This window comes from Diorhabda sublineata, chromosome 8 (assembly GCF_026230105.1).
Source record: "Diorhabda sublineata isolate icDioSubl1.1 chromosome 8, icDioSubl1.1, whole genome shotgun sequence".
Lineage (NCBI taxonomy): Eukaryota > Metazoa > Arthropoda > Insecta > Coleoptera > Chrysomelidae > Diorhabda > Diorhabda sublineata.
Window position 1 is genome coordinate 1,991,350 of NC_079481.1, and position 27,821 is coordinate 2,019,170.

A 27,821-nucleotide genomic window follows, 5' to 3' on the forward strand; every position below is an offset into this window, starting at 1 on the left:
AAACCCAAAACAAGCCAAGTTAGAGCCGTTTCGAGAGAAGCCTTTCAGATATGAACGCATCCACCGTATTTACCAGATTTAGCGCTATCCTGATGTCGGAAAACCCATGAAAGGATAGCCAAGAGCCATTTTAGAAGATAGAAAGTTTCAAAGGCAAGTTTTTGGGTGCACGTGTACGGAAAAAACAGAAATCCAAGTGGAAAGTTTTCTGTGTACGAAGTCCAAAACAATTTCGGTGGAAATCGCCTGGAAAATGATGAAAAATTGAGAGAAATATTATATATCCTCCAAAAATTTTTCTTAGTTTCCTTCTCTGCCATATTTCCAATTTCTGTTCAGTTTTATTGGTCGTCATCCATGTTTGACAGGTTTATATCGGCGTGAGGTCTTCTTCTATTCTTCTAAGGTTGCCTGCACAAGCGATTGAATGATTATAATAATTTCATAAATAGACACCGTTATCCATATAGGGGATTAAATTTGAATTTTATTTTCAGCTTTCAATCAACTTCAAAATATAACTTTGCATTTCGTCATCCTCAGTTTCGACAGGTACAGTCGGGATGACATAATAGGTGAAGTTTTTTGCGCTTTAAATTCCGTCGATACAGCACAAATCGAAACCCAACAGATGGCGGTATGTCGGGAAATTCAACCGAGAAGTTTGAAGGTTTAGAAATTTTCTAAATACAAATTTGGTTATTTTATTTATCGTTTTTTTCGTTTCTCGTAGATTCGATCGCAAGGTAGGGGGGATATTTTGGTATCTTTATGTTGGCAACCGGCTGCGAACAGATTGACAGTTGTCGTACTGAAGGCGCGTAATTTACCCAAAATGGACGTCACCGGACTCGCGGATCCGTACGTGAAAATTTATCTTCTTTTTAATGGTGAGTTATTATACTTATTTAATTTGGCGTTTGACGTTCAATTTTAGGTTAACAGTTGACAGCTGTCATCCAATTATTCGATATTTTTCACGTTTTTTTTTTTAATCTTTGGTCCACTGTAGTTCTAAAGTTTGACGTTCAATTTTAGGTTGACAGTTGACAGCTGTCATACAATTATTCGATATTTTTCACGTTTGTCTTTTTTTTTTAATATTCGGTCCACTGTAGTTTTGAAGTTTGACGTTTATTTTTAGGTTGACAGTTGACAGCTGTCATACAATTATTCGATATTTTTCACGTTTGTCTTTTTTTTTAATATTCGGTCCACTGTAGTTTTGAAGTTTGACGTTCAATTTTAGGTTAACAGTTGACAGCTGTCATCCAATTATTCGATATTTTTCACGTTTTTTTTTTTAATCTTTGGTCCACTGTAGTTCTAAAGTTTGACGTTCAATTTTAGGTTGACAGTTGACAGCTGTCATACAATTATTCGATATTTTTCACGTTTGTCTTTTTTTAATATTCGGTCCACTGTAGTTTTGAAGTTTGACGTTCAATTTTAGGTTGACAGTTGACAGCTGTCATACAATTATTCGATATTTTTCACGTTTGTCTTTTTTTAATATTCGGCCCACTGTAGTTTTGAAGTTTGACGTTCAATTTTAGGTTAACAGTTGACAGCTGTCATCCAATTATTCGATATTTTTCACGTTTTTTTTTTTTAATCTTTGGTCCACTGTAATTCTAAAGTTTTACGTTCAATTTTAGGTTGACAGTTGACAGATGTCATACAATTATTCTATATTTTTCAAGTTTTTCGTTTTATTTTTAAATATTTTAAATTTTTATAGGTCAACGCATTGCCAAAAAGAAGACCCACGTCAAAAAAAGAACTCTTAGTCCGGTATTCAATGAAAGTTTCGTATTCGATATACCCCAAGCTGGAGAAGGTTTAGAAGGGGTTAATTTAGAATTCTTACTGTTAGATTGGGATCGAGTTACTAAAAATGAGGTACGAACATTTCCAAAATTTCTCGTTTTTCATTATTTCCAATAATATTTACACTAGCAAAAATTCAAGTGACATAGATGACAGATGACACGAATTATAAGATTAATGACACAGAATAGAAGACGAACGACAGAATCATTGACATTTTAGACAGTGACGGATTGAATTGTAGGACACCCGATAGATGACAGATGACACGGAATATGAAATTTAGTACATATAATACAAGATGGACAACACGGAACACATAATAGTTGACAGATGACACGAATTAAAATAAATGACACGGAATACAGGATAATTGACGGAACACTTGAAATATGGGATGATAGGAGGCTACAGGCAGTGACAGATTGGATCATAGGACATTTGATAGATGACAGATGACACGTAATATGAAATTTAGTACATATAATACAAGATGGACAACTCGGAACATATAATAGTTGACAGATGACACGAATTAAAATAAATGACACGGAATACAGGATAATTGACGGAACACTTGAAATATGGGATGATAGGAGGCTACAGGCAGTGACAGATTGGATCATAGGACATTTGATGGATGACAGATGACACGGAATATGAAATTTAGTACATATAATACAAGATGGACAACTCGGAACACATAATAGTTGACAGATGACACGAATTAAAATAAATGACACGGAATATAGGATAATTGACGGAACACTTGAAATATGGGATGATAGGAGGCTACAGGCAGTGACAGATTGGATCATAGGACATTTGATGGATGACAGATGACACGGAATATGAAATTTAGTACATATAATACAAGATGGACAACTCGGAACATATGATAGTTGACAGATGACACGAATTAAAATAAATGACACGGAATACAGGATAATTGACGGAACACTTGAAATATGGGATGATAGGAGGCTACAGGCAGTGACAGATTGGATCATAGGACATTTGATGGATGACAGATGACACGGAATATGAAATTTAGTACATATAATACAAGATGGACAACTCGGAACATATAATAGTTGACAGATGACACGAATTAAAATAAATGACACGGAATACAGGATAATTGACGGAACACTTGAAATATGGGATGATAGGAGGCTACAGGCAGTGACAGATTGGATCATAGGACATTTGATGGATGACAGATGACACGGAATATGAAATTTAGTACATATAATACAAGATGGACAACTCGGAACACATAATAGTTGACAGATGACACGAATTAAAATAAATGACACGGAATATAGGATAATTGACGGAACACTTGAAATATGGGATGATAGGAGGCTACAGGCAGTGACAGATTGGATCATAGGACATTTGATGGATGACAGATGACACGGAATATGAAATTTAGTACATATAATACAAGATGGACAACTCGGAACATATGATAGTTGACAGATGACACGAATTAAAATAAATGACACGGAATACAGGATAATTGACGGAACACTTGAAATATGGGATGATAGGAGGCTACAGGCAGTGACAGATTGGATCATAGGACATTTGATGGATGACAGATGACACGGAATATGAAATTTAGTACATATAATACAAGATGGACAACTCGGAACATATAATAGTTGACAGATGACACGAATTAAAATAAATGACACGGAATACAGGATAATTGACGGAACACTTGAAATATGGGATGATAGGAGGCTACAGGCAGTGACAGATTGGATCATAGGACATTTGATGGATGACAGATGACACGGAATATGAAATTTAGTACATATAATACAAGATGGACAACTCGGAACACATAATAGTTGACAGATGACACGAATTAAAATAAATGACACGGAATATAGGATAATTGACGGAACACTTGAAATATGGGATGATAGGAGGCTACAGGCAGTGACAGATTGGATCATAGGACATTTGATGGATGACAGATGACACGGAATATGAAATTTAGTACATATAATACAAGATGGACAACTCGGAACACATAATAGTTGACAGATGACACGAATTAAAATAAATGACACGGAATATAGGATAATTGACGGAACACTTAAAATATGGGATGATAGGAGGCTACAGGCAGTGACAGATTGGATCATAGGACATTTGATGGATGACAGATGACACGGAATATGAAATTTAGTACATATAATACAAGATGGACAACTCGGAACACATAATAGTTGACAGATGACACGAATTAAAATAAATGACACGGAATATAGGATAATTGACGGAACACTTAAAATATGGGATGATAGGAGGCTACAGGCAGTGACAGATTGGATCATAGGACATTTGATGGATGACAGATGACACGGAGTATGAAATTTAGTAAGGATAATACAACATCGACGACACGGAACACATGATGAATGACAGAAACACGTGAAATATAAAATTATAGAACACAAAATGAAGTGGCATGTGATGAATGACAGATGACATATGAGATGAATGGTATCGAATACATTAAAGATGAGATCCACGTTGGATGTAGCATGACGTGACTACCGCGCGTAATGACGTCGCTTCCGTCCCGAAAACGTCTTTCTTTGTCAGCTATCAAATTAGATAAAAAAGAAGAAGAATCACAACCCCCAAATACATTATTGTGCTATAGTGTGAAAATTATTCTACACAGAGAAAACGAATTTTTTGGTAAAATAGAAATTTCACGTATTCTTTGAAATGACAGTTGTGTTTTAGGTTATAGGAAGGTTGGATTTGGGCGGTCCGAAATGTACAGGGTCGGCTTTACATCATTGGAACGAAGTCTGTAATTCCCCAAGACGCCAAATAGCCGAATGGCATAAACTAAGAGAGTAAAACCATCACCGTTTATATATTTAATATTGTATGTTTAAATATTTATCTACAATTTCGTTCGAATCAACTTTGTAAATGAACGGATTCATTTATTAAATATTTAGATCTAATTTCCCGATCGCCATGTTTAATTTTAGCCGGAAATGTCACTTTTCATCATTATTCCAGAGTTACGCCGTTGCCAAACGTAAATTTTTGGTAGTTTTCAAACCTTGAAGTCGAAATATTTTGTCCCTAGTTTCGAGGAAAAATATTCGACTTGGCAACAATGTAAGAAATATCCGGATCATAAGATATGGATTGAGGCGAAGTAAACGATTTGACAACACCGCGATGCATGTTTAGACGTTTAAGCACTAAATCTCGAGAAAAATAAAACAATATGGCAACAACGCAACAAATATTTGATTCGGTATCATTTATTAATAGAAAAGAAGAATTTTTAAAGCGTATAAATCGCTAAAACTAAAATATCTCTAGTTTAAAGGAAAAATATTCGACTCGGCAACAATGTTGAAAGTATCATAACGCTTCGGTTGAAATGTCTTTGATACAAGATTTATTGAGAAATAGAAATTGTATTGGCAACAACGCGAGACGTATTTCGATCGCTAAATGTCGAGAAAATATTCCAAAATGGCAACAGCGCAATTTTTCTCCGGATCTTAGGTTATGGTATTGATAGAAGTAAACGAATCGTAAGATCTCGAGAAAAAATTTGAAAATGGCAACAACGCAAAAAATAATCACGAAAACTACAACTTACCGAGTTGAAGGATGAAGATTTGACTTGGCAACAACGCGAGACGTATTTTAAATATGAATCATAAGATATTCAGGAAAAAATCGAATTGGCAACACCGTAGAAAATATCTTGAATTTCAATCGGCAACTATGTACAATATATTTTTCCTGGGATCTAGGGAAAAACGTTAAATCGACAACAATGTAATGAGCGATTGTTCGTTATAGGAACAGGAACAATCCTCTAGCGTGTAAATTATTTCAACGACCAGAATACACTGATAAAACTGTTTTATTACAACAAAATATTTTTTCCAGTGTAAGAATTTCGGTACTTTCCATAGCAATTTGTCGTTTTCTTTATGCGATTTTATCATGAATTCAGCAATTTTTCAACGAAATAGGAATTGATAGTTTGTTTAATTACGAGGGTTGATTCGAATGTCAGCAAAATATTAATCATAGCAGCATTTACATTTTCCAAAAAGGCGTTTTTGAAACGAAAAAAAACCAACCGCCTTCTCACACATCGTTTCTTTTTCCAGTATTACCACATTATTTTTTTTTTGTTTCTGTTTTTCGTAACGCTATTAATCAAGTATTTTTTGCACAATATTGCAACATCGGAATACATCTGTTCAAATATACGAAATTTAATTTTGAAAAGAAGCGAAAACTTGATTTTTTAAAATTTTCGTTTCCATTAAGGTCAGCGTTACTAAAAACATGAAACAAAAAAATTTTTTTTTCTTATAAAGCTCTTGTAGATTAGGCACACTGACACTCTTAAATGTACATTGATATTAGTTAGGGTTAAGCGTACAGATAGAGCGAGAATTAGAGCCTGGCGGACATTCATTTTGAGAGGTTAGAAAAATTTTCTATGCATTCTTACTACACTTCAAACAATTTGTCTATGGTTGTCGCAAAATATTCAAACAACACAAAATAAATAATCTGACACATCTAATTACGAGGTACAGTCAAAAAATATTCGATTTCATTATTTTAAAAGTACTACCCTTATCCTAGTGGCAATCTCTTTTTGTTTTTAACCAAATTTTCCATTACCCCTTTGTAAAATTCATATTTTCTAAATTTTCGATCAAACCTTGTATTTCTCACCCCCCCCCTCCCCATCCCACAACCATTCCCCAAACATATCACAGTGAATCCAATCCTCTTAAGTATCTTCGTTTCAATATGACCATAAATCAACATCTAGTTCAACTTTCTTCGTTCTTTTTGGAGGTAGAATTTTTCTCCTGACATTAAGGGGCAATCTACAGGGGCTAGATTCAACAGAGGGTCCAGATTCTATTGTGAAGAGGAAGAAACCTTTATTCACATTTTCTCTAAGTGAGACACTACGGAACTCGAAAGCACTACACCTGGGGGGCGTGAAATAGAAGATGAATATCTCTGGCAGCTAGAGCCAATAATAGGGGAGCTGTAAACACTGGGTTCCCCAGTATTGCAGTATGAATGGGGGACAGTAGATCTTTGGGTAACGGTGTACGTGGTATCCTAATATGCATATCGGTTGGATATGGATGATAACCTTGGTAGTAACAATGAATCTATTTATTGTAGACCCTTATCACTTAGATAAGTTGTTGTTAAGCCCAACCCCCCCCCCCCCCCGAGTATTTTAAACTACTGTAGTAAGAATGGAACAAAAATGTGTAACTTTGGCGTATGTCTGGCAGGCACTGGTTCTTAGTCTAAGCTAAGCCATCAAGAGTGATAGCTATGAATGTAAATAAAATTAATTATATTTCAAAATTCAGCTGAAAATGAAAATATTTTTAGTATATATATTTGAAAATACAGAAGTTCGATCCCCAAAACTATGCAATTGAGTGAAATGACTTTTTATTTGATTCGAAGACTATCTGACACCGGCTCGTTATAATTCCAATAATATTAAGTCACTAACCACTGAATTTTGAAAAGAAATGTTAATATCGAGACCGAAAGTACACCCCGTAGCAAATAGACTAAATTTTAACTGTATTCCTAAAAAAAAAGTAACTGCACTACTGGCTATTTGCCACAACAAACATTGAAATAAATCTATCGACAAAATGTATAGCGTTTCATAATTTTCCGCAGAGTTTCGGGGTAATTTCTGTATTAATTATAAATACATTTGAAATTGATATTTATTTATTTCCTATAGGAAAAGTTTCAATTTATTTTTCTATTTTCAATTATAAAAAAAATAGTTTTTCCTCGTACAATGGTGATTGGGCACTTCTATAATTTGTTTTGACATAAATAAATTTTTGACACTGACTACCATCGAAATGGACGTTCCAAAAAGAGCGCGAGATTTGAATTGCGCGCCATATTTGGCTGTCAATAATGTCACATGATTATTACGTGACAGATCGAAAGTTGACAGTTGAGTTAGTGACCATTTATAGCTGGCGTTGGTCCGGAGGAATAATTTCACCTTTTTCTTCAAAATAGAAGAAGATAATCCAGCAAAGAGTCACTGATCAGTCTCTAGTCGACCATCAGTCCAATGCAGATCATGAAGAAATGGGCTAATGGATAGTGCACAATGATCCTATCGTGAATGAAGACCTCCTACTCACTTAAGAATGAAAAAAAAAAACGAAAGTAACCTGAGATGAATGTTTTACGTCAAAAGTTTAGTTTTCGATTCTTTAAAACCTTTGTTCCGGAGGATTTCAGTTAAAAAACATATCAGGATAAAGTAAGCATCAAACCATTGTACGAAGGCCGTTTTTATTTCAACCTCCGATCGGTCCGTGCAGACACTACGCGGGCATGCGTTGTAGACGACACACTCCGCCATTCGGACGTCAGTCGGCGTTGTGCTATGATATGTCCGCCATTATTGATGCTGCAGAAATTCATCGGAGAATTTGTCGTGTGTATGGGAAAAACTTCATGAGTGATGGTGTTGTGCGTGAATGGCGTCGGAAGTTTAAAGATGCCTGTAATGATGAAGGGGGCCAAGAACGCAAATCTGTCATTTCAGACGACCTGGTTGTCTTTTATTTATAACCTATCAGAAGGTTGAAGTAAAAAACGGCCCTCGGTTTAACGTTTTTCTTTTTTTATTATGGTTATCGATGGAAAAACATTAAGGGAAATTGAAGAATCTATTTTTAACAAAAACATGGTAGTTTAAGCTTTTTTGTGATTTAGAAATTACGAATCGAACTACATACGTTTGTAATTTTCTTTTTTGTACGGATTATTTTTTTTTAATGAAAACAATATTTTACTAATATACAGAAGAAATGAAGAAGCGTCACATGTAAAAGGAACTACAAGATCACTACAGAGAAAATAAAATCACTTTATAGTGAAATATTCACAGATATGGAATATAATGAAGGAGAAGAAATTACACCGAATTGAGATGAAGCTCTATCTAAACTCAGTTTTCTATTGATTACCGCCCGATCAGTAGTGTTGAAGGACCACTCCTCTATGCTTTAGAATTAATCGATGTTCCTTCTTCTTTTTTATATATTTCAAAACAGAGAAATTGTGACATTTCTTAGTTTCGTTAAAATTTTAGGTAAACTACAAGATTTTTTGATATTAAAGCTACGAAAAGTTTCTTTTTGATCTAAATGTGCGATTGTTGTTTATAAAAATTGATTTTAAATCCGATATTATGGTATGTAAATAAAGTTTAGTAAGTACCGTTGAATTTCATTTATTTTTCTTCGCATTGATACTCATAATACCGGAAAAGGATGACGACGCAACGGTGCAGACATACATACATCTGTCTCAGTCATTTAGACTTGAAATGCGCATGTCCGAAAATGGAGCTTACCTCACAGACGCCACGGTTACATCCGGGGGATGTAACTTCTCCTTACAACAGTCACAACGCTTGCGCACAATGGATCGAGTCTGAATAAGTGAGATAGAAGATTTTAGTTGCTGTCAAAATGAGTTGATACCCATTTAAAAATGACCGCCGTGGGGTAAGCAAATGCTTTTGCTGTAAACTTTTGTGCGCAGATTTATTTGTTTCGTGAAGTTATTTGTTACCTTTTCTTTTCAATTTTTTTGCGAAATAGTTTTTTTAAAGAAGCGCGAATCGAATTAATCCCCCTTACTATAAAAAAAATCCTCATCCCACACAAAATATACCAAACAAATTTCTCTTTTCTTGTTAAGTATAAAATATTATGAAAAGCAAACTACTGTCATCAAATATGTTATTCAATATAATTCATCTTCTGAAAAAAAATATATAATTCTAGTTAGGTTATTGTGTATATATTGAATGAATTTAACTACAATTTCAATATAAAACTTTATTCGGTTTTTTTGGTTGTTTTCCCAAACTACAATTGTACACTAACATTTAATGGATTCAAATACTACTTTGTTTTTTTTTATTTCTCGCACATTTTTCAAATCTTCAAAAATTAATTTTGGGTTTTTGTTGTTTCCATTTGAGTTTTCGCGCGTTTTCCTTATTGGCTAATATTCCATTATGGCCGCTTCGTGGTTTTTCCCATTGGTCGTACACGGTAATACAATCTTTGTCACTCTCTTTTTTATTTGTTATCATGGTCTTACATACTTGTAGCTATAAAACCATTTAGAATGCATAGCAGACCTAAATTTACCTCTTAACAACAACCGAAGCTTCCTATACAAAGAAATTTTAAAAATTAAAGGTTAATTCATAACAGTGAGTTATACACTTTTCAAATTGAATAATTTTATGTACATAAACCAGACATTTAGATAATATACATCCGTGGTTGTAATTGTATTAGGGTTGGGCGTTGTTATTCTGCGATTAGTCCATTTATCTCATTGTATGGAAAAGAAGAAGTTATATACTTTTATAGCTCAAATAACATTTAGAACTATTGATTTAATATAATCCCGAAAGAATGGATTTGGAGCAAAAAGTTATTAAAGAAGAAATTGATGTTCACGATGTTTTCGTTTGGAATATGGATGTTAAACAAGAATTGATTGATGAAGTACATAAGGAAAATTGTGGCATTAAACAAGAAATTACTGATTCAAATATAGTAGTTGGAGAATCTATTGTTGCACCTAAAGTAGAAAGTGGCGATTCCTATGAAGTTTATATACATAATAAAAACAAATTTGTAAATTCAAGAAGAAAAATTGGAAAGCGGATTAAATCAAAAGGTGAGTTGTACTTGTAACATTGTTATTCAGTTTTTTTTTTTGTTAATTATTAAGATTGAGAAAATAATGATTTAACAACAATGTATTAAATTTGCATGATAAATATCTGTATGTAATTCACAAACGAGACATAACTCTAATGTACAATTTGTAATAGAATTTTTTTTTTCAATTCTTTATACAAATTTCAAATGTTAGAAAGTTTTCTGTTTGCAGGAAAACTCTCCAACTTGAATAATGTTGCTGGGATTATAATATGTGAGTTTTGTGGAAATTTATATACAAAACAAATAGAATTCCTCTATCATTTTTCAACTAATCATTGTATAAATCAAAATAAATTACTTTATGAAAAGGAATTTAATCAGAAAATTATAACTAGGAGGAAAATTCAAAATTTTAAGTCGAAAGTTGAAGATGTAAAACATGAAATTGAAGTAGCCGAACATGATTTGAAAGACAAAATTCAAGATATTGTAGATGAAAATGAGAAATCGAAGAGATTTTTGCAGGTTAACAAAGTAGAAAAGTCGTTCAAATGTGAAATTTGTTCAAAAACTTTTTCAAAAAACGCTAATTTATATTTACATTTTCGTATTCACACAGGAGAGAAGCCTTACAAATGTGACATTTGTTTGAAAAGTTTTTCAGTGAAGTGTAATTTAAATAAACATTTGGGTACTCACATGGAATGTAAACCATTTAAATGTGATGTTTGTTCGAAAAGTTTTTCAAAAAACAGTAATTTAAATACACATTTTCGTATTCACACAGGAGAAAAGCCATACAAATGCAATGTTTGTCACAAAAGTTTTTCAGTAAAAAGTAACTTGAACAAACATTTGAGTATTCACAAAGAAGAAAAGAAGAAAATAGAGAAACCGTTTAAGTGCGATATTTGTCGGAAAAGTTTTCCACAAAAAGATAATTTGAATAAACATTTGCGGATTCATACAGGAGAAAAGCCGTTTCAGTGTGATATTTGTTTGAAAAATTTTTTAAAGAAAAGTAATTTGAAAACGCACCTTCGTATTCACACAGGAGAAAGGCCATTCAAATGCGATGTTTGTATGAGAACTTTCGCACAGAAAAGTAATTTAAATTTACATTCGTGTAGTAAAACAAGAGAAAACACATTTAAATGTGACATTTGTTTAAAAAGTTTTCCACGTAAATTTGATCTAAATAAACATCTGCTCAGTCACACAGATGAAAAGCTATTTCAATGTGATATTTGTACGAAATCTTTTTCACTTAAACAAACTTTAAATATACATTTTCTTACCCATAGAGGTGAAAAACCATTCAAGTGTGATACTTGTAATAAACAGTTTTCAATGAAATTTAATTTGAATAAACATCTGCTTATTCACACGGGAGAAAAACCATTCAAATGTGACATTTGTGCAAAAACTTTTTTACATAAAAAAAGTTTACTAAGACATCTTCGTGTTCACACAGGAGAGAAGCCATTTAAATGTGAAATTTGTTTTAAAACTTTTGCACAGAAATTTAATTTAAATATACATCCGTGTAATTACAAGGGAGAAAAACCATTCAAATGTGATATTTGTCCGAAATCGTTTTTATGGAAAAGTAAAATAGAAAGACATTTGCTCACCCATACAGGAGAAAAACCATTCGAATGCCATTTATGCGGGAAATCTTTTACACAAAATGGCAATTTTAACAAGCATCTACGTAGTCATACAGGAGAGAAGCCATTTAAATGTGAAATTTGCTCGAAAACTTTTTCGATTAAAAATAGTTTGAACAACCATTCACGTATTCATATTGGAGGAAAGCCGTTCAAATGTGACTTTTGTAACAAAACTTTTTTATATAAAAGGAGTTTAAATAAACATTCTTGTTGTCACAAAGGAGGAAACTCTATAAAAAGTGACACAAAAAAATAGTTTTGGTAACATAATTATATATATAGTCCGAAAACTGGAAATAATAAAAACCCTTGTGTTGGAGAATTAAATAATTCAATAAAGCATACTACCAAGTCGATTGAGAAAATTTAATGGTTTCATTTTCCTTTTGCCAGTTTAAAAAATATTTATAGGCCATAATATGAAATTTTCTTGACTTTTCCGGCAATATAATGAGGCAACCTCAACAGCTCCTCCCGGTTGGGTTAAAGGAAAGTCACTTTCATTTATATATATCTAACATCAAAACACACAAACCTTCGATCGTCGTATTGGAAATTAAGCACTTTGACAACCTTACCAATTACACCGTTCAGACTCGATGTAAGTTTCGACGAGGTGTAGGTATATAAGCAGCAAATCCATAATTCGAGGGTGGTATGAATTGAAAAAGTGAAAAATAAATATAGTTTAAATAAACTAAAAAACACTCTTTTAAAGCATATCAAATTAAAAAAGTATTTCATAAACTATATCAAATTGTTTATGGTAAACATGGTACGTTAATAAACAGATTACAACTTGCATATTCCAAGTCGATTATGGCTCAATGTAGATGCTCCGTGCCTTCCAACTGCGGGTCTCGGGTTCGAATTTTATATGGTTCTATTTTTACCCAGTTTTCAATTTCTTATAAGAATCGAAAGGTTGTAGATTTATAAATATGTTTCTTGTTGTAAATATGAAATTGTTTTTTTCATGTTGAAATACTTCTTTTATAAAGTTATGATTGTCTTATGTTATAAAAGCTAAACTGTGGTAAAATAGAGACAAAAATTAAATGTTTATTATATGAAGCTATCTTTGTTGATTTATTTAGAATGAGATTATAGTTTTGACATTGACAATCCTTCTTCTTTTAAGAGATCGTGATGGACTCGCATACATACATACATTATTATATAAAAAATTTATTACTTAGTAATATAATATATGGTGTAACATAGAAAAATTATTCATAAAATATAGTTTACAACTACTTATACTAATATAAATGAGATATTATCTTTGGTTTCAAATATTTACATTAACGTTAAATAATGACCTAACAATGTTTTCAATCTGAATTGCTTAACCTAGTTTTTTAGATCATAATACTAAAAAAGAAGAAAATGTACTTGTTCATTTATCTATTATCCCACGCTAAGGCAAGGTTATATTTTTTTATAAACATACAAATAATTTCGAATTGGATATAATCCATAATGGAAACCGAGCAAAAGATTGTTAAAGAAGAAATTGATACTCACAATGATTTGGATCGGAATATATATATTAAACAAGAATTGAGTTACGAAGAACCTATAACAACTATTCAAAATATAAATCCTATTAAACAAGAAATTAACGAGGATTTCGATACAATTCCCACGTTTGAAGAGTGTATGCTTACAGTTAAAACAGAAAGGGACATATTTGATAATATTGATACATGTACAAATAATATAAACTTATTCAAATACTCAAAAGTAAAATGTGAAAGGAAAAAGAAATCTAAAGGTGAGTTATCTCATTAATATTTGTCTGTATTACATAAATATTGCTTTTATTATATTTAGAGTGTTTTATTCACGAAAACTTGATGATTTTTTTTGAATTCATTGCTCCATTAATGCAAAGTTAGATTGCTCAATGATTACCTACTTATCTTGGTTTAAATTAAACTCTCATTGCTATTAGTGACTGGAATTGTCTTTTCTCGACTAATTGCCTCAAACAGTACATAATTATTTTATAATGAACAAAACCATTAGTCTTAGCTTTAGAATAAGCTCCGTTGCACTTGGTTTTGGCTTCCATAAAGATGACCTCCTCCAAAAGCCACTTGTTTTTCTATGCAACACTGCGCAAATCTTTCTTCGGGACTTCTGTAGACTCGTCCTCATCTATTGCTACTATGCAGATACAATCTACTTTCATCTTAGAACAAAATGAATTCCCATTAACATATTCTCTGACAAAACGTTAATGGGCTGAGGTTAATTTAAGGCCAGTAACTGGCCGTTTTGGTTCAAGGTTAGCTATCTTAAGTTTTCTTCCGACTGTCCAGCCATTCACAGCCTCTCTTCACATTTCTTTGGGCTCTTGTTGGACATGAATACTGTGTTGTCAATTAGTCAACTCTCAATGATACACACCTTTTTCTTCTCGAATCCGACTTATGTTAAGCACACTGACAACTTTCAAAAGTATAAGTTCAAAAATTTCTGATTCTATAGAGAAATTTAGAATTTTTAGAAATTTTATTTTTTTTGTAGATAAATTAAAAAGTGAAAAACATGTGAAATTTTATACTTTTGCTGGAATTATAACTTGTGAATTTTGTGGAAATTTATACACCAAACGTAAAGAATTCCTTTCTCACTTTACTACAAATCATTTTATGAAACAGAAGAAATTTCAACGAAAAAAAATAAATTGCATAAAAAGTGAAAAAAATTATCATATCATTCCTAGAAATCAAGATGGAGATGTGAAAAATGAAATTGATATACTTGAACATGATTTGAAACCGGAATTGAAAAATGAAAGTCGGAAAATTCAATATTTCCATAAACGAAAAAGAGAAAAAAAATTCAAATGCAACATTTGTTTGAAAAAGTTTCGTCAAAAAATAAGTTTAAACATACACATGCGTATCCACACAGGAGAAAAGCCATACAAATGTGATTTTTGTTCAAAAACGTTTGCTCAGAAAAATAATTTGAATACACATCTGTTGAATCACACCGGCGAAAAACCATTCAAATGCAAAATTTGTTCAAAGACTTTTCCATTGAAAATGAGTTTCAACATACATATGCGTATACATACTGGAGAAAAGCCGTTCAAATGTGATATTTGTTCGAAAACATTTGCTCAGAAAAATAATTTAAACACACATTTAAATAGTCATATAGGGGAAAAACCATTCAAATGTTGTATTTGTAAGAAATCTTTCAAACAGAAAAGTTGTTTAAGAAAACATTTGCATATTCACACAGGTGAAAAGCCATTCAAATGCGACGTTTGTTTGAAAGATTTTTCAAGGAAAATCAGTTTAAACAGACATATGCGTATCCACACTGGGGAAAAACCATTCAAATGTGATGTATGTATGAAACGTTTTTCACAGAAATGCGATTTGAATAAGCATTTTTATGTACACACAGGAGAAAAACCATACAAATGTCACATTTGCTTGAAAGCTTTCTCACAAAAAAATACTTTAACATTACATTCGCAAATTCATACAGAAGGAAATAGACACAAATGCGACATTTGTTTGAAAACTTTTCCTCTGAAAATGAGTTTGAACAGACATATTCGTATCCATACAGGTGAAAAACCATTCGAATGTGACATTTGTTTAAAATGTTTTTCACAAAAATGCGATTTAAATAAACATCTTCTCATTCACACTGGAGAAAAACCATACAAATGTGAAATTTGTGAGAAAACTTTTTCTCAAAAAAGCAATTTGAATATACACACGCAAATTCATACAGATGAAAAGCGATATAAATGCGACATTTGTTTCAAAACTTTCCCCCTGAAATCAACTTTTGATACACATTTGCGCATTCACACTGGAGATATGCCATTCAAATGCGAAATCTGTTTAAAAAGTTTTTTACAGAAAGAAAGTTTGAATATACATACATTCAGTCACACTGGGGAGAAACCATTCAAATGTGATGTTTGTTTGAAAACATTCACACAGAAAAGATCATTAACAAAACATTCATATATACACACAGGTGATAAGCCGTTCAAATGCGACATTTGTTTAAAAACTTATTCGTGGAAGAGAAGTTTAAATAGACATATGAGAAATCATACAGGTGAAAATCCATTTCAATGTGACACTTTTTCACAGAAAAACAATTCAAATGCACATTTGGGTTATTTTGATAAATTTAACACAAATTAACATCCGTTTATACAAGAACATTCAATTAATACCTCATAATATTAGATTTATTATTTATTTCTTATGTTATGTAACTTACAGCTGCTATAACATTATCAAAAATAAATCTTTATGGATCTTTTTTTACAATTTTTCTTCAATCACTTTGGTTCAGTGTTTACCAATACCTATGAGTTTAACCCTTTTGCTCTGAGCTGTTGAAATGAAATGCTAGATTGAATTGAATTTGAAAAAAAAGGTAATTTCTTGAATAATATCAACTGGGTTTTCGGCGTCATCAAATTTGATGTGATTTTCATGTTCTGATTTAAACAAATCTTTTTAGTTTAGTTTTCAATTACTTGACAAAATAAATTCCAATTAATCAAACTCAGGCTGACATAATTTACGGTTTTGTAGTGTTTGGTTAAATTGGAACATGGAAATCACAACAAAATTAACCTCCTTACGGCAGACTATTTTATAAAAACAATAGTTGTTTTCCATTTATCACAAAATTCCGATTATTCTCACCTGTGATGTCGTAATTCAATTCAATGCATGTTCCTTTTTAGTATTAGAACTAAGACCTTACTGAGTTTTTACCCACAAGCTTGTGGACCGTGTGCTTTAGTGAATTTTGTGAACTCCGATTGAAATTGGGGTTGAGAACGTCACATTGTCAGATTTTTTCATCAAAATAAGCAAATAAGTGGACAATACAAAATTATTGGAAACAGTGATTGATGTAAATAATCTGTATCAACTGACTTGTATTCACTTAGCAGTATTAGAATGTAAGATACTCACATAAGTGAGTGTCTTAGTTCATTTTAATGTAAATGGAAAGTTAATAAAGGATGTTTGGAAAAAATTTAACAAACATATAAATCAAAATTCTTCTTCTATTTTTTCGCCTAGATTGAATCGTTTGAACTACCAGTTGTAGATTTTAGCTCATAGACAAATTAATACCAAGAAGTGTATTAATTTTATTAAGATTGTCTATTCTACAAAAATTAAATTATAAAACTTTTAAATTTGAATTAGTTTTACTTAAAAAAGTCTCTATACATTTGGTACAACGAAATTCTAATTTGAAAACAAAAGAAATTTCAATAGAAAAAATGAAGAACATAACTCTTTGAACATTTCGTATATATTTATGAATTCAACTTTTGGTAATAATATACGAGGGCTTTTTCGAAACTATTTATAAGGAGCATTAAATACCTTCAAAAAAAAAATAAACCTTAATGTTAAAATCCACTAAATGATATCATTTTGTGTTACATCATTCAAAATAATAGAGTTAATATTAAAGATACAGAGAACAACATGAAAGTGGTATTGTAATATTGGAAGAAAAAGAAAGCATTCGTTTATCATTCTTTATTTCTATATACTCACTTCTTATTGGTGTTTTATGCATAGAATTAATATTCAAAATCCAATCAATCAAAGGAGAGTAGAGTGAATGGTATACAGATTTTCCTGATTTGGCTTCACTTTAACAAACTTCCAAACAATGATCTCTGTACCTGTAATATTAACTCTATGTTTTAAATAAAAGAATATGTAACAAATTTTATACTATATTGTTCTAATTTTTAAATATTCACTCCTATTCTTCAATAAAAAATTTTAAAATTCATAGTTTTTCTTTTATTTGGTACAAATTTGAATTTCATTTATATTATGGGTTTCTCTCTTGGATGATTACGTAAATGTTTGGTTAAATAAGTTTTATCTCCAAATGATTTAAAACAAATTTCACATTTATACGGTTTTTCTCCTGTGTGACTACGTGAATGCGTTAAGAGTTGGCATTTCCTCAGAAAAGATTTCAAACAAATATCACACTGAAAAGGCTTTTCTCTCACTTCTCTGTGACTGAATGAATGATCCTTTAAATATCTTTTTTCGGAAAATGTTTTCAAACAAATATCACATCGGAATGGCTTCTCTCCCGTGTGTCCATGTAAATGTCTCTTGAAGTCCCCTTTCTGACTAAGCGATTTCCCACATAAGTGGCATTTAAATAGTTTTTCTCGTCCGTGAATGAGTAAATGTCTTTTTAATTCACTCATCCATAAAAACGATACGGAACAAATATCACATTTGATTGGTTTTTTTCCAGTATGAGTGAGTGAATGTCTTCTGAAACCACTCCTACTCGAAAACGATTTCAAACAAATATCACATTTGAACGATTTTTCTCCTGTGCGTAAATGTTCGTTTTCGATGTTATCGTGCTCTATTTTAACCTCATGAAAGGTGTCTTCCTTTGTTACATCTGCAATCATAGGTTCTTCTAATACTTGAACTGGATTCAGGTCATAATTTATTTCCCGTTTAATGTGATGTTTACTACCATCAACTACATTTTGAAAAGTAGGCACTTCGTCTACTAATTCTTGTTTAACGTTTATATTACAAACAAAATCATCGTGGATATCGATTTCTTCCTTAACTACGTTTTGCTCCATATTTGTTTCATTTACATTATAAGAAAATTCTTTCACTTAAAAAGTCATATTCTTCTTCTTCTTCAACTTGTCGTATGTTCACTTCTAATGGATTATATGACATATTTGTATGTATTTAAATTGATGACTATTAATATCGAAATAATTCTTAACAAAATATAACGCTATATGGTTTTTAAAATATCAATTTATTAGATTAAATCATAATTTTTATTTTTCTATGTACTGAAATTTTATTTATGTGACTTGTTTAACTAGCTAATAGAGTTCACAATAAAGAAACGGAAGAAGAATAAATTATTAGTTTTGGGGATTAATTTATTATTTTCCTACAATTTTTTTGTTCACGCGTAATTGAAAATGAATTTGATAGGGTAGAAATATCCACGATAATTTTATATTTAATATGAATAATACAAAAAAAATGACCGATGACTCAAATAAGGTTAGAAATATTAATTCTGTTAATGTAGTTGAAACGAAAAGAAACATTTTCTATCAACACAATGTTATTAGAAACAAACTCAAACATTCAAAAGTTAATTGTGGGAATGAAACAAAATCACCAGGTGAGTTGAATTGATAAATAGCTACATATGTTTGCATTTTTTTTAACTATGAATTGGTAAAATTGTAAATTTCTTATTTATAGTATCTCCCTTGCAGCAATATATGCTATGTGTTAAATTCCCAAATTATACAGTAGAGGGTAAAAAACTTCTCATGACAGATTTGTATTTTGATCTACAGATTACAATCATGTTAATTAAATACTGAGAAACAAATTGAATTTTTGGGAGAAGTTACAAAAAAAATGATCTAACAACATTAGTCGAGCATTTTATTATACAGCCCTTAACAAGCCTATAATTCTTCACCTATGATAATGTTTTGCTGAAAACTCGATTTTTCCCTGTCGTCCAACAATGGAAAAAAAATTGTTTATATCATTGAACAACAGAGCATTTAATTATGGAAGCATTCTACTCCAATTATATATCGATTTTGCACATATTGAGCATTTTTCTAAAGTTAGCAGAACAGCCAATTTCTCAAAAACTATCACAGCTGAAAATTTTGTAATATGGCACTTAATTTTTCACGTTTTTTGTCTCCGCTAACTTTAGTGACATAATCATAAGTTTGTATCATGTAGTAGGTAGCACAATTTCGAAAAATTAATTCCAATTGTCTTGAAACTTACAGGACTACTTCGAAATGGAAAATTTATTGAACCCAATTCTAAAGGGTTAATGATATGTGTATATTGTGGGAATTTATACATGAAACAAGTAGAATTTCTATATCACGTTTCTAAAAATCATTGCATAAAAAGAAATAAGATTAAACTTCACCATAAAAGTGAAAATGATACTTGTATAATGGAAAACATTGATGTGAAAGATGAAATTGAAATAGTCGAACATGAATTGAAAGTAGAGTTGCAAGAAACCACGAATCAGATCAATTCAACTGATAATTTAAGCTCAAATGTACACGAGGAAGGAAGTAGTTCAAATATGTGTTCGGAAACTGATGTGGAATTAAAAAGACAATCATTCAAATGTGTTATTTGTATGAAATATTTTCTGTATAAAATTAGTTTGAACAAGCATTTGGTTATGCCTTTCAAATGCGACGGTTGTTCAAAAACTTTATCGCAAAATGGTGGATTAACTACACGTATTCACACTGGAGAGAAGCCGTTTAAATGCGAGATTTGTTTGAAATCGTTTTCTTACAAATGTAATTTTAATGTGCATATGCGTAGTCACACAGACGAACAGCCTTTCAAATGCGACCTTTGTTTGAAAACATTTTCCCATAAAAGTAAATTGAATATGCATGCGCGTAGTCACACAGGAGAAAAGCCTTTCAAATGTGATATTTGTTTGGCAACTTTTTCCCAAAAAGGTAATTTAAATATGCATATATTCACACATACAGGAGAAAAGCCATTCGAATGTGTTATTTGTATGAAATCATTTCCTTATAAAATTAGTTTGAAGGATCATATGCGGAGTCATACAGGAGAAAAGCCGTTCAAATGTGACTTTTGCTTGCAAACTTTTCCTTTGAAAATAACTTTGATCAGACATGTTCGTACGCATACAGGTGAAAGACCTTATAAATGTGACGTTTGTTCAAAATGTTTCGCGCAAAAAAGTGATTTAAATAAACATGTTCTAATTCACACAGGAGAAAAACCATTCAAATGTGAAATTTGTGAGAAAACTTTTTCTCAAAAAAGCAATTTGAATATACACACGCAAATTCATAAGGATGAAAAGCGATATAAATGTGAAAAATGTTTAAAAACTTTTCTGGTGAAATCAACTTTTGATACACATTTGCGCATTCATACAGGAGATATGCCATTCAAATGTCAAATCTGTTTAAAACGTTTTTCACGTAAAGAAAGTTTGAATCTACATACATTCAGTCACACAGGGGACAAACCATTCAAGTGTGATGTTTGTTTAAAAACTTTCACACAGAAAAGATCATTAACAAAACATTCGTATATACACACAGGTGATAAGCCGTTCAAATGCGACATTTGTTTAAAAACTTATTCGTGGAAAAGAAGTTTAAATAGACATATGCGAAATCATACAGATGAAAAATGTGACACTTTTTCGCAATAAAACAATACGAATGCACATTCATAATGAGTTATTAGGGTAGGTTGAACCCCAAATATAAACACGATATTTGACCTATACTGTACAGAAATATGATAGGGGATGGTATTTTTGTACAGTATTTGAAATCGAAATGACTTTATATAGTATTTGTTATGATTAAAAACTATACACAGAACAATATCGAAAACTACATATCACACGGCCTTAAGATTTCTTGGTTAACAACACTCACATCAATTACAAATTATAATACAACAATATTTTCATTAAAAATATGTAGAAAAACTACAATGTTAATACGAAAGATTGGTTATTTAAATCATTTTTTATTCAGGTATGAAAAATGTAATTCGTAATACTTTGTAACTTTTTATTTTACAAAATATACTCATTTCAAAGTAATTCGAAATTTTAATTGTGTAAATTATATCACAACAACCTGTATGATAAAAATCTTACTACAAAAAACAAGTTTTCATTGTTGTTTATCCATATAAATCGACAATCATCTCCTAGGGGTTACACTTGCATATTGAAATTGACAGATGTCCGATTCTCAATGTAACCAACACAACATTCGGAAAAGTAAAATTATCTTCAAACATAGATAAAATTTGAAAAAGGAACGTACACTTCATAAATCATATATGCTGATTATGCATCACATTCGGACAATCACGATCACTAGATTAAAAACTGAACAAATTGATAGGGACATAGTCTTATCCATGTTTATAAATAAACGAGGGTTATATGATAAGTATTAACAATTCAGTGATTTCTTTTAATTTTAAAGATGAAATGTCTTCATGTATGGTTATCTATGACGATTGTTCAAACCTTCTGGAAATCTGAAGCACTATAGGAAGGCGAATGCAGGCGTTTTTGTTTATAAATCACACTTCTTTATCTGTTTAATTTGTTTAACGCGAACGAGGGCGCCAACGTGAGCGCGAGCATAAAAGTTTATAAATTGACCCCAACAGTTGAAAGGTATTACAAGGTATATAAAAAAATTATATTGTAGGTGATAGTATATTACATAACTTGACATTTTAATCCAAAATAAATTAGGAAGAAAACTGTTTTTACAAACATTGAACGAGTAGTAGCTCGATCGCCTACATACCCCCATAAATAAAATGTAAAACGTGAAAAATATTATATATTAACTTGGTTCACGGTTAAATCGAGATCACTTTTAGAAATAACGGAAATTACAAACATAAAGACAATCCTACCAAAATCACTAAGAACATATAAAAAAACTAAACAGCATAAAATACCCTAACATAGAAGCCAAATTCAGCGCCATCTAGTGACACTTGATTTTCGCTAGTTCTGGAATGATCCATAATTATTGACAGATATGAGTGAGGTTATGTTAAGTGTATATTGTTGTTGTTTGTTTTTTCGGTGATTTAGATTGAATATAAGTGGAAAAAACGAATATTTTGAAAATAAATATTCATAATATGTCTTAGTTTGAATAATTTTCCACACATGTACGGAAATACTTGTGATTATAGGAAAATATTTGTTACTGTATGTTTTCAACTGTGTGAATATGCAAATGGGAATTTAACCGATATTTTCTTGTAAACGTTTTTGTACAAATATTACATTTGAACGGCTTTTCTCTTGTATGAATATTTGAATGTAAATTTAAATGACTTTTCCGCGAAAAAGTTTTCGAACAAACATCACATTTGTAGGGCTTGTCACCTGTGTGGATACGCAAATGTGTACTTAAATGATATTTCCTTGAAAACATTTTCAAGCAAATGTCACATTTGAATGGCTTTTCACCGGAGTGACTATAAGAATGTGATTTTAAATGACTGCCCCGAGAAAAAGTTTTCAGACAAATATCACATTCGAACGGCTTGTCTCCTGTGTGACTGCGCATGTGTATATTCAAAGAATATCTGTGTGAAAAAGTTTTTGAACAAATGTCACATTTGAATGGTTTTTCTTTCGTGTGACTACGCATATGTACATTCAGAACACTTTTCCGCCTGAAAGTTTTAGAACAAATATTACATTTGGCGGGCTTTTCTCCAGTGTGAATGCGTGAATGGAATTTCATATAACATTTCTGCGAAAACGTCTTCAAACAAACGTCACATTTGAACGGCTTTTCGCCTGTGTGAATACGATAATGTAAATTCAAAGCATATTTTCGTGAAAAAGTTTTTGAACAATTATCACATTCAAATGGCTTTTCTTTTCGATCGAGGACATCATCAGTGGGTGCGTTATCTTCTAATTCAGCTTTTAAATTATGTTCAACTATTTCAATTTCATTTTTCACATCATATTGAAGATTTCTGATAAAAATGTTTTTAATTACTTTACCTTTAGTGCGATTTTTTTTTCGGTAGAATTTGGATTTCTTCAATTTCATGAAATGATTTATAGAAACGTGGTAAAGGTATTCTTTTCGTTTTGTGAATAAATTTCCACAAAACTCACAAATCATAATCCCACCAATGGTATTCAAGTGTTTACCATCTTTAAAAAGTTCTAAAAAAACATTCGACACTAACTTTCGATAGAAATTCATATGAAGAAAGACAAACAAAACATCATATGAATGAAATATGGAAAGTAGCCAAAATTAGAATGTATCGAACAATGTACAGGATCTACATGTCACCCATTCTAGCTGTGATACTGGGGAACACAGAACTCCCAGGTGCAGTGCTCTGAAGTTCAGTAGTGCTTCACATCAATTTCAAATCGACCATTAAATATTTTTGTACGAATAAAATATAAAATTAACTGTTAACAACTCTTGACTATTATGGTAATGAAAAAAAAACTCAAGATACTACACATATAAAGATTCTGACACAAAATACGAGCTTCTAAATAGACATTAAATGTGTTTTACTTACTTTTCAATTTAGGTGATATTCCATATTTAAATTGTTTTCTAACATTATGTATATTAATCTTAAGGGAACTACCCCTTTCTGTTTTAACTGCAGTCGTATAATCTTCAAATACAGGTATTATATTTATATCGTCATCAATTTCTTGTTTTATAAGATGCGTACTCTCATTAATAACATTTTGAAAAGTTGATGGAAGCATTACGTCTTTCTTTTCTTGTTTAATGTCAATATTACAAACAAACCCATGTTGTGTATCCATTTTTTAACGATTTTTTACTTTATATTAATTATATCAAAATAATAATACTGAATACTTGAAGAAAACGTGGAAATAGATACTTCTTTCTTCTTCTAATATATTTATATAATAGCCTACATGGTCTGGATAATCAAGCTACTATTTGGAGCTGTTGAATTTAAAATCAGAGAAATCGTTTTCAAATTCACAATTTTTCCACATATAGTGGCAGATCCATCCATAACTCAAATTTGAATACATTAAACTTGTCTCAAGTCAATTAATTTCTTTTTATAAGATGTGGTTGAAGATTTAATTATTATCTCATATGAAAATATTGATCAGAAGAAGAAAATAGCAGTTGACATTTGAAGAATTTATATTAACAATTAATTAAGTTTACTTCATTTCTTAAGTCTAAAGAAAATTAAGATCTTTAATAATAGTTTCATATATTCTATAGTTGATCCTTTTACCAGGAAGATTTCAAATAATATCCACGTAAAATGGAAAATCTTTAAAAGATTGTTTTCTCCATTTCAATTACATCAAATTATGATTAAAATGAATATAATTAAAACGAAATACATTAACCGTGAATGAGATAAAAAATAACAAATGAATTGTGTCCTAAAAATACTTCATTCTAATTTTTTATTTGTATGTAATAGACCACATGATCTGGACAAACGAGTCACAATTGTCTTTCTTTTTTAAAGATGTGGTTTGTATATAAATCAAATATTAAATTCTCAAGAATATTCAGTTTATTAGTAATAGTTATATGATATTTTAACATTACCTACGTAAAATATCGTTAAGTAATAGATAAATGAATTTGTTTGAAACATGGATGTTGAACTACGCATACTTTTCAAAATACATTAATTCTGCTTCTTTTTATAGAGTCTAGATTGTTCGTTTAAATCATATATGTATTAGTATTACATAAATGTTTTAAGTAGACTACCATCATACCACATAGATAAATTATTAGTCTTATGAAGATAGATACAAAAACTATCAATTGTCAACACAAGTCAAATTAGAAGGCGGGTAATTTGAATTAATATACACATAAATATTTTTTAAATAAGTTTGAACTGTATATACACAGTTATTTTTCAATTAAAACCACCGATAATGTAAATTACATTTGGTTGTTATATGAGGCGTGCCTTTATTACATTATAATTATTTTGAACAAATATCTTTTTGGATGGTTTCTTCAGCGTGTGTACGGATATGTGTATTTAAACTATTCTTATGTAAAAAAGTTTTTGAACAAACGCCGCATTTAAATGGCTTTTCCCCTGTGTGACTATAAAAATGTGAATTTAAACAATATTTTTGTGAAAAAGTTTTTGAACAAATTTCACATTTGAACGGCTTCTCTCCTGTGTGTATACGTAAATGAAAATTCAAATTAGACTTCTGTGAAAATGTTTTCGAACAAATGTCACATTCGAACGGCTTTTCTCCCGTGTGACTGTAAACATGTAAATTCAATTTACTTTTAAGGGAAAATGTTTTCAAACAAACGTCACATTTGAATGGCTTTTCTCCTGTGTGACTATAAACATGTGAACTTAACTGACTTTTATGGGAAAAAGCTTTTAAGCAAACATCACATTTAAATGGTTTTTCTCCAGTGTGTATACGGATGTGGGAATTTAAACTACTCTTACGGGAAAATGTGTTGAAACAAATGTCACATGTGAATGGCTTTTCTCCGGTATGACTACGTATATGCGAATTTAAATCATATCTTCGAGAAAAAGTTTTTAAACAAATGTTACATTTAAATGGTTTTTCTCCAGTGTGTATACGCACGTGGGAATTTAAACTACTCTTACGGGAAAATGTGTTGAAACAAATGTCGCATGTAAATAGCTTTTCTCCATTATGACTACGTATATGCGAATTTAAATCATATCTTCGAGAAAAAGTTTTTAAACAAATGTTACATTTGAATGGTTTTCCACTTGTATGAGCATGGATATTATCGTTCAACTTTAAATCATGTTCAACTATTTCATTTTTCAAACTGAGATTAGTTAATACAATATTTGTGCTATTAATATTTTGAGAGTGAAATTTCTTCTTATTTTGTAATTTAATAAAATGATTTGTAAAGAAATGGCAAATGAATTGTGTTCGTTTTGTGTATAAATTTCCACAAAACTCACATATTCTAATCCCACCGATAGTATTTGAGCTTATGTGTTTCCCAGTTTTCAGTAGTTCTGAAAAAAATTAATTCAAACTAATTTTAAATCGAAAGTTTCTATAAAAAATAAAAAATTTTAACATTCTTCCAATTTATACACATTTTAAATAATACGAGTATATGACAAATTTTGAAAAACCGGTTTAAACGATACGAGGTATATCCACTAAGTTACATTTGGTTATATACAAAAAACTTAAAATAAATATAGAAAAAAATTTGAAGTATCTCTATAGCGATAAAATATCAAAATTCATTTTTCATTTGTCAACAATTCTATAATTTTGCTTAGCTGAAAATACTAGAAATATAAAATTCTAACATACCTTTCGAAATAATTCGTCTTCGATGTTTTAAATATTTTAATTTATTTCCAAAATTTTTTTCATTCGCTTTATGACACTTGTTCTCTTCTGTTTTGCCTACAATCGTAGTTTCTTCGATTGCTTGGTGTGTATTTGAATCATCAATAATTTCTTGTTTTATGTTATGTATACTATCAATAAATACATTTTGGAATGTTGCCGTAGGTACTTCGTTTTTAATTTCTTGTTTAATGTCCATATTGCAAACTAAATCAACGTGCATATAGACTTTTTTTTGAGGACTTTTTGTTCCATATCAGATTTCCAAATAATTGAAACCAATGTTATTTGAAATATAGAATTAAGCAAACAATAAATAAACGTAGTTATCGAAACTTATTTCTTCTTCTATCTCTATACTTTAGTTTATAGTCACAGCCTGGAAAAGCTAGTCACAGTTGCTTGCAAGCCATAGATAAAGTCAAATATGTTTTATCATAAACTAAAATGTTTCATTTATAAAATAATAGAAAATTTTTAA

The 27,821-nt window shown here is 30.8% G+C and overlaps 6 protein-coding genes across 6 annotated transcripts in view; 4 read left to right on the top strand and 2 right to left on the bottom strand.

Annotated features, from left to right (window-relative positions):
* Positions 1-9,155, top strand: part of LOC130448158 (synaptotagmin-11) — a 13,400-nt gene extending 4,245 nt beyond the window's left edge. Inside the window, exons 5-8 of the mRNA XM_056785398.1 lie at positions 498-670; positions 734-890; positions 1,742-1,902; positions 4,603-9,155. Of these exons, the coding sequence (XP_056641376.1) occupies positions 498-670; positions 734-890; positions 1,742-1,902; positions 4,603-4,722 (611 nt within the window). The 3' untranslated portion in view covers positions 4,723-9,155. The remainder of the gene's footprint in view (positions 1-497; positions 671-733; positions 891-1,741; positions 1,903-4,602) is intronic.
* A 635-nt stretch (positions 9,156-9,790) lies between these two features.
* Positions 9,791-12,666, top strand: LOC130447335 (gastrula zinc finger protein XlCGF57.1-like). The gene is made up of 2 exons (XM_056784100.1): positions 9,791-10,641; positions 10,858-12,666. Exons 1-2 carry the CDS (start codon positions 10,374-10,376, stop codon positions 12,555-12,557), a joined length of 1,968 nt encoding a protein of 655 aa, XP_056640078.1. The 5' UTR covers positions 9,791-10,373; the 3' UTR covers positions 12,558-12,666.
* Positions 12,667-13,590: 924 nt separating this feature from the next.
* Positions 13,591-16,612, top strand: LOC130447515 (zinc finger protein ZFP2-like). Its single transcript, XM_056784381.1, has 2 exons — positions 13,591-14,078; positions 14,837-16,612. The coding sequence occupies exons 1-2, from the start codon at positions 13,784-13,786 to the stop codon at positions 16,489-16,491; spliced, it is 1,950 nt and encodes a 649-aa protein (XP_056640359.1). The 5' UTR covers positions 13,591-13,783; the 3' UTR covers positions 16,492-16,612.
* A 1,368-nt stretch (positions 16,613-17,980) lies between these two features.
* LOC130447818 (zinc finger protein-like) lies at positions 17,981-18,959 on the bottom strand. The gene is made up of 2 exons (XM_056784849.1): positions 18,256-18,959; positions 17,981-18,011 (listed from the first exon to the last, which is right to left on the bottom strand). Exons 1-2 carry the CDS (start codon positions 18,957-18,959, stop codon positions 17,981-17,983), a joined length of 735 nt encoding a protein of 244 aa, XP_056640827.1.
* A 272-nt stretch (positions 18,960-19,231) lies between these two features.
* On the top strand, positions 19,232-22,009 carry LOC130447517 (zinc finger protein OZF-like). Its single transcript, XM_056784383.1, has 2 exons — positions 19,232-19,528; positions 20,166-22,009. The coding sequence occupies exons 1-2, from the start codon at positions 19,366-19,368 to the stop codon at positions 21,605-21,607; spliced, it is 1,605 nt and encodes a 534-aa protein (XP_056640361.1). The 5' UTR covers positions 19,232-19,365; the 3' UTR covers positions 21,608-22,009.
* A 1,138-nt stretch (positions 22,010-23,147) lies between these two features.
* LOC130447819 (zinc finger protein 665-like) lies at positions 23,148-27,666 on the bottom strand. Its single transcript, XM_056784851.1, has 5 exons — positions 27,302-27,666; positions 25,951-26,991; positions 25,149-25,162; positions 24,508-24,766; positions 23,148-24,133 (listed from the first exon to the last, which is right to left on the bottom strand). Exons 1-5 carry the CDS (start codon positions 27,561-27,563, stop codon positions 23,148-23,150), a joined length of 2,562 nt encoding a protein of 853 aa, XP_056640829.1. The 5' UTR covers positions 27,564-27,666.
* Between the last annotated feature and the right edge of the window lie 155 nt (positions 27,667-27,821).

Excerpts from the sequence above, each read along its gene's own strand:
- LOC130447818 (XM_056784849.1), bottom strand. The coding sequence starts at position 18,959 with ATGGAGCAAAACGTAGTTAAGGAAGAAATCGATATCCACGATGATTTT. Across the intron at positions 18,012-18,255 it reads AGTCACACAGGAGAAAAACC|GTACAGAGATCATTGTTTGG; the intron begins GTATAAATGTGA and ends TTAATATTACAG.
- LOC130447335 (XM_056784100.1), top strand. The coding sequence starts at position 10,374 with ATGGATTTGGAGCAAAAAGTTATTAAAGAAGAAATTGATGTTCACGAT. Across the intron at positions 10,642-10,857 it reads AAAGCGGATTAAATCAAAAG|GAAAACTCTCCAACTTGAAT; the intron begins GTGAGTTGTACT and ends TTCTGTTTGCAG.
- LOC130447515 (XM_056784381.1), top strand. The coding sequence starts at position 13,784 with ATGGAAACCGAGCAAAAGATTGTTAAAGAAGAAATTGATACTCACAAT. Across the intron at positions 14,079-14,836 it reads AAGGAAAAAGAAATCTAAAG|ATAAATTAAAAAGTGAAAAA; the intron begins GTGAGTTATCTC and ends TTTTTTTTGTAG.
- LOC130447517 (XM_056784383.1), top strand. The coding sequence starts at position 19,366 with ATGAATAATACAAAAAAAATGACCGATGACTCAAATAAGGTTAGAAAT. Across the intron at positions 19,529-20,165 it reads GAATGAAACAAAATCACCAG|GACTACTTCGAAATGGAAAA; the intron begins GTGAGTTGAATT and ends TGAAACTTACAG.
- LOC130447819 (XM_056784851.1), bottom strand. The coding sequence starts at position 27,563 with ATGCACGTTGATTTAGTTTGCAATATGGACATTAAACAAGAAATTAAA. Across the intron at positions 26,992-27,301 it reads AAGACGAATTATTTCGAAAG|AACTACTGAAAACTGGGAAA; the intron begins GTATGTTAGAAT and ends AATTTTTTTCAG. Across the intron at positions 24,134-24,507 it reads AATATCACCTAAATTGAAAA|AACTTTTTAAAGATGGTAAA; the intron begins GTAAGTAAAACA and ends ATGTTTTTTTAG.